Raw genomic sequence first — 11,087 nt, forward strand, 5'->3', positions numbered from 1 at the left:
ACCTGATCGATATATATATTTTGAGCTAAGATAATAAGCTTTCAGGTGGTATAAGATTTATTATAGGTTGTTATATCAAAAAAATGAATTTTTGGGTGATGGAAATCATTTTTTCACTTTTTTCATAAGAAATGATTGGTTTTGCGCATTGTAAAAATTAAAAAATGGTTTTATTATTTAGAAGAAATATTTGGCTTTTTAATTGTATAATTTTTTTTGTAAGCTTGTAAAATAAAAAAAAAATGAATATAATGAGAAAAGAAAAAAGGTAATTTTTTTTAGCTTTTTCTTGTAAATTTATGATTGTTTGAAATAAATAAACTCTTCAATTGACTCATTTTAAAACCACACAACCTGTTTTCTTACGACGTTATTACGTAAAATCATCGTCCGTAAACCGGCTTTACAGACAACCTCTTTTTTTTTTGCTTATAGCTGTTATAAAAGGTTCTATAAGCTTAAAATCAACAATTTTTTTCGCATTTAAGATTAACTGAAAGATGTATAGATAAATTCTGACAAACAAAATTTAAAATTGTATAAACAAAAATTAGACAGTTTGAAAATGTATATTTTTTCGTTTTCATTTTTTTTTTTAAAGTATTGTGATTAGTACAATATTGCATGTTAATTTAAAATGAACACTATAAGATCTGAAACATGGTCTTCTGTGTTATGGCCACTGAAATGTCCCTTTTTATTCAGAAAAAAATTCAGTTCTTTGTTTAAATGTCTTTTATCAATATCACGTTCGAAATTACATAATATTACCAATACTAATTTAAAATTAACTTTTTTTTTAGTGATTTTGTAATCAATGATAAGTAACCAAGATTCCATAAAGTTATTATTATTTCTGGAACTACATCTATATTGACGAACAACCATAATAAGCAAAAAAATTCAGCAGAAGAACTGCAATATAAGAATTGACTTAGTCAACCAAAAATGGTACAAATTTTTATGGAAAAAACTTGATCATGATGACGTCAAATGAGTTCTTATAGTTTTTTTCAAGGTTCTGTATCTGATGCATTTGATAGGAAATCTTCCGCATATACTTAACATGTATCCTGCATGCATTTAATTCACTGCGGGTGATGATTCTCAATGTCATGTCTGGAGAACAAGGTTATGTATATAATATTTGTGGTTTATTTTGAGAATACAAAAAAAAATGCACGTTTAATGCACTGATATTGACAATGAAATGCAATTTTGTTTTGACAGGAGGTGTGTCAAGACTTCTATTAACAAAAAAAAAACTAAAAAACTAACTTTCCATAAACAATTTTTTTATTTTATTCAAGTTCAGAACTTCTTATTAAATATAATAAGCAAAGTTAATACAAACATTTATCACAGATTTTTTTTTATTTAATTTAAATTTAACAATGACATCTAAAATTTCTACGAGCTTCGTACGCTTATGTATAATTTCTCAATACCCACGCTGTTTTTCCTCTTTCATTTCAATATCCACCATCAAAGGAATTTTCTTTTTACTTGATGATCCTTTGAACTCTTCTGATATCTCAAACAAAGTCTTTCCCTTTGTTTCCGGCAAAAACATATAAATATACACGATAGCTAGAAATGCAGCTGTCCCATAAAACGCAAACACATTTGCCTTCCCCATCGAACTAACCATATTCGGAAACAGCTTCACACACAAAAACGACAACGTATAGTTGCAACTTATTGTTATCCCTGCTGCTGTGCCTCTCATCCTCTGAGGAAACACTTCACCAATCATCGAGAAAGGCAATGTCATCAGGCCGAGAGTGCTGGTAACAATGTACATGCAAATGCATATCACTGGCAAATGCGGCACCGTTCCGATTATCGGGAACCATACGGATGCCGCCAAAATGAACATACAAATGCCCATGCCAAGGCCAGAGAACATTGCCGGTGGACGTCGTCCCCAACGATCCAAAACTAGGCCAACTGCAAAGGTGGTCGGGACTCGGATAAATGCAACTAGCATGGCGCAAAGGATCGGGTCAATGGTGACGCCAGCTTCAATGGATATTTGGACGGCATAGACGACAACAACAAAGATTCCGGAAAATTGTTGACACGCAAAGAATCCAATCATTATGAGGAGAGGTTTGTAAACTTCTGGTGCTCGGATAGCTTCCCAGAAATGGGGTGTGTGTTCGCCGTCGGCTAGGGCGAGTGACTTTTGAAGAACACTGAACTCGTGTTCGAATTCGGTGGAATAGGGGGCATCTGCAAAGAAAAAAAAGACTGAATAATATTTCCATCACTTGGTGATGTAATTACTTTTACTCCTTAGACCTCTGAAGAATCGAAGGGACTTTCTTGATTCCTCTAAACGATCTTTGACAATTAACCATGTTGGTGATTCTGGTATCAAGAACGTCAGTATCAATGTAAAGACCGAATAGCCACATGCTATTTGAGCCAATAACCTCCAGTCACCCTTAAAGGAATGATGTCAAAAGTCTCTTAATTAACCAAAAGAATTTTACCCATTAAGTCACTGCTCTTACCCTTATAAAGTGTCCAAGAGTGAACATGGCAAAGATACCAGTTGCAGTTGCAGCCGATGAGCCGAGTGTGAGACGTCCACGAAAGTTCGGATGACATATCTCTGCGGAGTAAACACTTACCGCTGAACTTGATAACCCCGAAGCTATACCTGTGAATTGTATAGGGTTGATATATTTGATTGTCATTTGTGATAGAAGTCAACGTTTACCAATTATAAACCTTGCAACTATCATCTGAGCAAATTTTAGGTGCCAATTTGTGTAGTAAGAGCTGCCCATTAAACCCCATGACAGAATAGAAGTTATGTTTATGACGAAAAGGGTAGGCTTTCGACCTAGTTTATCGAGAAGGTAGGCATTGAGAATACCACCCACAGGACAGGCAATTGCATTGATTGATGCTGTGGATGAAAAGGAGAGAGTGAATTTAAAAAATAGGTGATGGAAAAAGTTATGGTTTTTTTACTTACCAAACCAAGAAGCTTCACTTGGATTTAGATAAAATGGCTCTTTGGGATCGGTTAGTTGTATAAGAGTTACTGATGGATAGCCCAAGCCTGCGGCAGGTGCTAAAATGCATAGATTGGCTATGAAAACCATGAGAAACTAAAAGAAAAAAAGTAAGATTGTATGTAAAGTAATAGTAAAAGTCTTAGCTATTTTAAAACATCAAAAAAAAGTATAAACATAAAAATATTTTGGAAAAGCTAATTATTTTTTTTTTTTTTTTCATTAAAAAAAAATAATCAAAATCAAGAAAAAATTATGAGTAAATGTTAAAAAATATTTTTATAGGATTTTTTCTAATAGCACTAGAGTTTTATTTTTAAATAAACTTTTCACATGATCTTCAAAGATAAATGTCATAAAATGAAATTGAAAGTGCTTTTCAAAATAAATCATTTTACAGCAAAAATTTATTTTAAACTTAAATGTGACCATTTTTGTAGTTATGTACTTTTGTATGTGAAGATTGAAACACGATGTGCCAGATGCATTAAAATAATAATAAGTGGAAAAATAATTACTTCCGCTGAAATCATTTATAGACAATAATTCATATTTCGGAAATGCAAATTAAATTTGTATATATGAAAATATTGAGGTGGTTCATATTGAGTCATTCCATATGAAATCAACAAATTGGAGCCAAAATGTGTGCGGCATGATTTTTAATTTTAATAAAAAAAATTGAGGACAATCTTTGAGGTACAAGAAACAATAAACCACCACTATTTATTTTTTTGACTGTTTAGTTTCTGACCAATACCCATCCGAAGTCGAAAATTCGATCAATTTCACACTGGTGCATAACGGTTGTAGCTTTTTACTTATAATAGGCATTGAAATGGTTGATACTTTTTTTGATAGGGTAGTGTATGTGTATTTCATGTAAAAATATAAAACTAATCCAGAGCAATTTGAAACAAAATGGTTGCCATCTGAAATATTCAAAATTTGTCTTCAATTTTACGATTTTCACCTGCGCCCTGCGTTAATACGGTTACAAATTCAGGATTAATTTTTTTTTGGAATTTAAGTATGAACCCTTGCAATACCACGAAATAATTATCAATGCCCTAGAATAATGTCTTCTAAGAAAAAACAAAATTTGAAAATGCATGTTTTTGAAAAATGCTCAACTTTGGCCTCAAAAAAACCGATGTGGTTCCAAAAATTAAAATTTGATATTTTCAGTAAATATAGTATAAATCTTTGTGAATCGTGGTGACTAAGTGTCATTTTGTTATTTTCAGTTTTTTAGGTAATATGATTTTTTTAAAGTAGTACTTTACAAAATAAAATAAAATAGTTAATAGTCCAGTCAAAAAAGGGTTTAACCTTGAAATGAAATTTTGTTTACTCAATATCTTCGTTTTGCCATTCTATAACTTACCTCAAAAGTCTAGAAAAAACTCATGTCCCAAGCAGCGATTTTCAAGGGCAAATCGTGAAATGGAGATTTTCAAAACTAGCGATAATAGACAATGGTTTTATATACACATATGATACATGACTCCGAGGCATTTTTTAATGGTGATTCCAAAAAATCTAAAATCAAAGCAATCTGACGTCTTTCAAAAAAGTAATACCTCTTTTTCATCTGTCAACACATATTATTATAACAGGTGCAAACTTACTACCTAAAAACCTTTAAAAGCTATGGCAGGGTAACCAAATTTTGAATGAAGGTTTACATATCCATTATCATTAAGAATCAAAACAATACAATGAAAAAACATATACATCTATGAAAAAATTCTATTTTTTTAGAAAGTCGAACATTTTAGGACATGCACTAAAAAACATCCTGTACTATCTTTGAAAAAGTGCTAATAGGGTATTTTTTTGGTTTCTATCTTTGTTTGGATATTCTATAACTTATGTCAAAAATCTCATGTCCGCAAGTCCTACTTTTCCAGATTAAACTAAAATAGGTGCAGATTAAAAAAAATAATATGGGTTGACTGATGAAAAAGAAGTATAACTTTTTTGAAAGACGTCAGATTGTTTTGATTTTAGATTTTTTGGAATCACCATTAAAAAATACCTCGGAGTCATGTATCATATGTGTATATAAAACCATTGTCTATTATCGCTAGTTTTGAAAATCTCCATTTCACGATTTGCCCTTGAAAATCGCTGCTTGGGACATGAGTTTTTTCTAGACTTTTGAGGTAAGTTATAGAATGGCAAAACGAAGATATTGAGTAAACAAAATTTCATTTCAAGGTTAAACCCTTTTTTGACTGGACTATTAACTATTTTATTTTATTTTGTAAAGTACTACTTTAAAAAAATCATATTACCTAAAAAACTGAAAATAACAAAATGACACTTAGTCACCACGATTCACAAAGATTTATACTATATTTACTGAAAATATCAAATTTTAATTTTTGGAACCACATCGGTTTTTTTGAGGCCAAAGTTGAGCATTTTTCAAAAACATGCATTTTCAAATTTTGTTTTTTCTTAGAAGACATTATTCTAGGGCATTGATAATTATTTCGTGGTATTGCAAGGGTTCATACTTAAATTCAAAAAAAAAATTAATCCTGAATTTGTAACCGTATTAACGCAGGGCGCAGGTGAAAATCGTAAAATTGAAGACAAATTTTGAATATTTCAGATGGCAACCATTTTGTTTCAAATTGCTCTGGATTAGTTTTATATTTTTACATGAAATACACATAAACTACCCTATCAAAAAAAGTATCAACCATTTCAATGCCTATTATAAGTAAAAAGCTACAACCGTTATGCACCAGTGTGAAATTGATCGAATTTTCGACTTCGGATGGGTATTGGTCAGAAACTAAACAGTCAAAAAAATAAATAGTGGTGGTTTATTGTTTCTACTACCTCAAAGATTGTCCTCAATTTTTTTTATTAAAATTAAAAATCATGCCGCACACCATATTTGTTGATTTCATATGGAATGACTCTATTGTTTTTTTTTTTTTTTTTTTTTTTGTTTCTTAATCAAGATAGCTAATAACAGTCTTTAGTAATTTTTGTTTTGATTTTAAAAGTTTTAATTTTATAAATAAAAGAACGTTGCAGAGAATAAAAAAAACTAAGTAAATTTGATTATAATGAAAATAAATTTGTTCACATTTTTAAAGCTTAGGGCCGATTTCTTGCCAAAGTTCTAGCTCTTCAAGACTCGGTTTAAGAAAAATTAGATAACTATTTGTAACACCTTTGGACACGAATTTCGATTTTGGTTTGAGTTAGAACTTCGATATTTTTAGCGTTATTTGGCGACTCTCCAGAGGGGTTTTTGGAATTAATTTTTTTAGACCAAAAATTACGGTACTTGTCATATACCGATTTTAGTAAAATTGAAATAACTCAAAAACAGCTTTAACGATTTTGTTTAAAAAATTCAAATGTTAGTTTTAAGCTAAGGTCTATCTTTCAATAAAAAATTTTTTTTTTGAAAATCATTATTAACGGTACCTGCCATAGAAACGTTTTTTTTTTTCAAATCCGATTATCTCCGAAACTGCTTATTCGATTTCAACGAAATTTTTTGTGAAGAAGCATTTATATAATTTAAATATAAGCCAAAAATAAAATTTTGAAAAAAATAATTTTTGGATTTTTAAAAAAAATTTGAAAATATGTTTTTGAAAAATCAAATTTTCGAAAAAGGGAGTTGAATTTTTTTTGAAATTTTGTTTTTAGATGTTGATTAGTGATTTCTACAAAATGGCATACCAATTTTATTTTAAAACTTTAAAAAAAAAAAATTATTCATAAAAAACTAGTTTTTTGAAAAACGGCTCTAACGATTTTGAAAATTTTTTTTCTAAAAATGCATCTTAATATATCAATCAAAACTGCATACTTGTTTTGGAGGGCAATTTAATTTCAGATTTTATTTTATTTATTTTTTTTTAAACGAATTTTTTTTCCAAATGTCTATATAAAAAGTCTTAAAAATTTAAGCAACTTTAACTCTAAGAGCAAGTTCGTGTGACCCAGTCGTGCATTTTATTTTTTACCTATTAGCTATTTCTTTTAAAAAATGTTATATTTTATATTATTTATATTTTTTCCTTATATTATTTCTGGGAAAGATGAACAGCTTTCAAAGTACTGTAGTTCAAGGCCTTTTGGTAAATATTGCCTTTTTGTCTAATGCAAGGTAATTTTCCCATAAGCTAAATTTTAGCTGACATTTTTCATCTCCTTTTAGTCTGAGAAGAATTTTTTGAACGTATGCTCAATAATATACCTTCTATACTTAAGTAAAAGATAAGGGCACGAGTACGATAACTTATGCGACAAGATTTGATAACTGTATTTTGCAGAGGAGTTCAATACAATCATTTTTTATTATGGGAGGGGGAGTCTATCTCTCCCCGTTTAGGTGGGAGGGGCAATTTTCTAAAATATCACGTAAAATACAAAAAAATTATTAAAAATCAACGGCAACACTTACAGTCATGAATGATACCTTTTTTAAAAGCTAGAGTTATACACTTAATTCTCGTTTTTAAATCAAATTATTTTAATTATTTTTTCTCGAAATAATCAACTTCAAAGTCAAAATTTGGGGAAAAAAGTTAAAAAAAAAAACACATTAAATACTATTTTTACCAAGACTGTGAATTTAAATATGAAATGAATTGATTAAATAAACTGTCTCAATTAATTTCTTATCAAATTCTGAAAACCATATGCTTCTATGCTTTTTAGAGAGATATTTCAAACTTTTAAGAGCAAATTTGCTATTTTTTACTTGCGATATAGGTACTATAGGGCAAGTTTAGGATTCGTAAAAAAAAAATCGAACTCGAGATAACAATTTTACATGACATTACGATGATGGAGAATGCCAAAAAAGTGGGTCCGGCAATTCTGTCTGTCTGTCTGTCTGTCTGTGTGTCTGTCTCTATCTGGAGCTGCAGCCTAAACGAGTGAAGTGATTTTCTTCAAACTTGGCAGTTTTTGGTGATTCCCTAGAGGGGAAATTTAAATTTTTTTTTTATGACCAAAACTAACGGTACCTGCCATATAACGGAAATAGAAAAGTAAATTTTTTTCAAAAACGGCTCTAACGATTTTGATTAAAATTTTTGTGTGTAGTACTAAACATAAGAGCCAACTTTTGAAATAAAAAAAATATTTTTTGTACCGTTATTAACGGTACCTGTCATAGAACGGTTTTTTTCGTTTCTGAATATCTCGTACAAAATTAACCCGATTTAAATGAAAATTTTTATACAAAAGTGTGTAAGTAAAGATAATATTAAAATTTTAGAAAATGTTCAAAAAACGCATTTTTGGTTTTTTAAAAAATATTTCAAAATTTTTTTTTGAAAAATCAATTTTTTGAAAACGGATCAATGAAAAATTTTGAAATTTAGTTTTTATGTGTAAATTAATTATTTCTTCAAAGTGGCATACCAACTTTTTTTTTGAAAAATGTTAAAAAATTTTTATATATAAAAAATTATTTCTTTAAAAAACGGCTCCTACAATTTTCGAAATTTTTTTCTAAAAATACCTTTTTATACAAGAAATAAAATGGCATATTTTTTATTTTTTTTAAGATAATTTAAAACGGAGTTTAATTAATTATAAAAACAGATTTAATTTTTTTATAGGTACTAGGTTAGGTACTTATGAAATTTCTTCAAAATATCAAATTTCTTGAATAAAGTTTTAACATTATAGTTACTTTAAGCATAAGAGCAAGTACGTGCGACCCCAGTCGTGCAATTTATATTATTATAAATGTATTAATTTCATAAAAAAATGAAAAGATTTTTTAAATCGATTTTTGTTATAATAAAAGCATTTCTGAATCATAATAATGTTAATAAGCTTTTGAACAGTTTATTTTGGCACATTTCAAATTGTAAATTCAAATGAATATAAATGTTGTAATATTATATTACTTTTTCAAATTTGGGAAAAATTAAGCGAAAACATAATAATATAAACTTAAGAGTAATTGTAAGTTTGAAAAAATAAATTGAAGTACTCACAAAAAAATTGTAAACAAAAATCATTAAAAAAAAAATGCTAGAAGAATCTACTTTTCGTTTTGGATTTCAATTATATCAACTCTAAGGAAAGTTATAGGGCTTGGTAAACTAAATACTACCGGCTCCTTTCAAGCCTCTAAGAAATGTTGAAAACATGTTTTTTTTTGTTCAAGTTTTATTTTTTTTATGTCGACTTTAAATTAATTTTGTTCTCAACTAAAAAAAAAGAACACCTTAATGCATTTATGTCAAGTATTTGTACAGGTGTATAATTCGAAAACTACATTGCTTACTATAAACCGGTTAATATTGACATATAATACAAAAAAATTATACACTAGGGTGTATTGTATACGTACTTTTTTCTTCTTCTCACACTGATAAAACAAATAAAATTTATGGCACATAGTATTTCCGCTATCTTCATTATTTTAATTATTGTTTGACATAAATGGACATTAGGGTGACTCTTATAAAAAAAAGGATTTGATTTTAGATCTGCATTTCAACCTTAAATAAATAAGTACCTACACCTACAAATATTTACAAAGTCTGAAGATTTTTTGTCAATCTACAACAGTTTTTAAGTTATGTTCTTTAAAATTGAACCCCAATTCATATATGTAAAGATTGTAACTAAAATTCAAAGAAAACTTTTGTGCCCCGATTTTAAAAATAAAAATTTAATTATTTGTAGGGAATTAACTGTTAAAAAAACTTACCTGTCTAAAAACTGCATTTCCACGTAATCCCAAAGGCTTTTGTTCCGATGACTGTTGTTGTATTTCTTCAATACTAATTGACAATGGATTGTATACTTTATGATTAGGATTCAATTTTTCAGTTTCTAATTCATGGTTTATCTTAGCCATAATTATTGTTGAAACTAAAATTATCGTATCACTTCAAAAGATTACTGTAAATAAATGGAAGGTATTTTATCAGCAAAACACAATGTAACTTTTTTTTAATTTATTATAAACTATTGCACAATATTTAGTCTTTTAATTTAACAGAAACATTGTTTTGTACTTTGGTAATTTATAATACCTAGAGTCATTTACGACACCGTTTTTTTCCTTTTTTATATTTCAGTACATATTTTGATATTTTATCAACAAAAAAAATTTAATTACTTTATTTTACTGAGCTATGCAAACTAAAAATATTGACGTGTGGGCAAAATAAGAAGATAAAATATAACAGAAACAAATCTTTTTCAACAGATTTTTAAAAAAATTCACAACATTTTCCGTTTCAAGTTCAGCGAAAACTGAAGTGCCTCCAATTACTTATTTTATAAATCGAAGAAAATTACTTGTAACTGCAACTAATCAGGAAATTTGCCAATACTTTTTCTGTTTGCAAGTACATCTACAAGTATATCTACAAAAATACAAAAATAGTGCAACCACGTGCTTTAACGACAACCAATTTAATTTTGTTTTATTTATTTTAAATATAAACAAGAAGAAACAGTCTGCTGAATCCGCAGCAGATTTGAGTGCATCTAAGAAATTTTGTCAACAGAGACCGTGATCATGAAATTTATTTTTCCTTGAGAATAATTTCTCTTTATTTGTGTATTCTCTTATTTTTATTATGAAATCCGTATGGTTTGAAAAAAGAAAAACCAATCTGTATATAGCAAATTAAGTGATCAATATAAATCAATAAAGATTAAACACTTGGCTAGGTCGTATGTTCTTGTTTTAATAGTTCGAATTTTGTTATGGGCATGTTATTAGTAACTACAAAAGTGTAGTGGAGTTTTTAAAATGCAAAATTTTAATACAACAACATTTTACAAAACATCGTGTTCATGGAATAAGAAAACAAACAAATTTTTTTTTTATTTAAAATATCAATTTAGGTATGTACAACGGATTAATCTCTAAAATTTTTATTTTGAGATTTTTGTTGCAACTTCAATATGGCCTGATTATTGAAATTTTTTTGAATTTTGAATAATTTGACAATGCCAAAAAAAAAAAAAATATTTTTTAAAACTTTAAAACAATTTTTATTCTTTCTTAAAATCTTAAATTTTGATAGAATCTGT

General features: G+C 28.3%; 1 protein-coding gene across 3 annotated transcripts; it reads right to left on the bottom strand.

Moving 5' to 3' along the window:
- Nucleotides 1-1,288: 1,288 nt before the first annotated feature.
- LOC129907501 (facilitated trehalose transporter Tret1-2 homolog) lies at nucleotides 1,289-10,208 on the bottom strand. Of its 3 annotated transcripts, none has more exons than XM_055983772.1 (7): nucleotides 10,076-10,208; nucleotides 9,748-9,941; nucleotides 2,990-3,125; nucleotides 2,729-2,920; nucleotides 2,520-2,668; nucleotides 2,305-2,449; nucleotides 1,289-2,235 (listed from the first exon to the last, which is right to left on the bottom strand). In XM_055983772.1, exons 2-7 carry the CDS (start codon nucleotides 9,895-9,897, stop codon nucleotides 1,442-1,444), a joined length of 1,566 nt encoding a protein of 521 aa, XP_055839747.1. In that variant the 5' UTR covers nucleotides 9,898-9,941; nucleotides 10,076-10,208; the 3' UTR covers nucleotides 1,289-1,441. The 3 variants fall into 3 exon arrangements, with proteins under 3 accessions (XP_055839747.1, XP_055839746.1, XP_055839745.1); XM_055983771.1 differs by having other exon boundaries at nucleotides 2,296-2,449; nucleotides 10,076-10,207; XM_055983770.1 differs by having other exon boundaries at nucleotides 1,290-2,235; nucleotides 2,290-2,449; nucleotides 10,076-10,207.
- Nucleotides 10,209-11,087: the final 879 nt, after the last annotated feature.

Source organism: Episyrphus balteatus, chromosome 1 (genome assembly GCF_945859705.1).
Source record: "Episyrphus balteatus chromosome 1, idEpiBalt1.1, whole genome shotgun sequence".
Classification (NCBI taxonomy): Eukaryota; Metazoa; Arthropoda; class Insecta; order Diptera; family Syrphidae; genus Episyrphus; species Episyrphus balteatus.

Bases quoted from the DNA above. Each gene is read 5' to 3' on its own strand.
- LOC129907501 (XM_055983770.1), bottom strand. From the start codon at position 9,897: ATGGCTAAGATAAACCATGAATTAGAAACTGAAAAATTGAATCCTAAT. The intron at 2,450-2,519 runs GTAAGAGCAGTG...CATTCCTTTAAG, and splicing joins CTCTTGGACACTTTATAAGG to GGTGACTGGAGGTTATTGGC. The intron at 2,236-2,289 runs GTAATTACATCA...TTTTCTTTGCAG, and splicing joins CAGAGGTCTAAGGAGTAAAA to ATGCCCCCTATTCCACCGAA.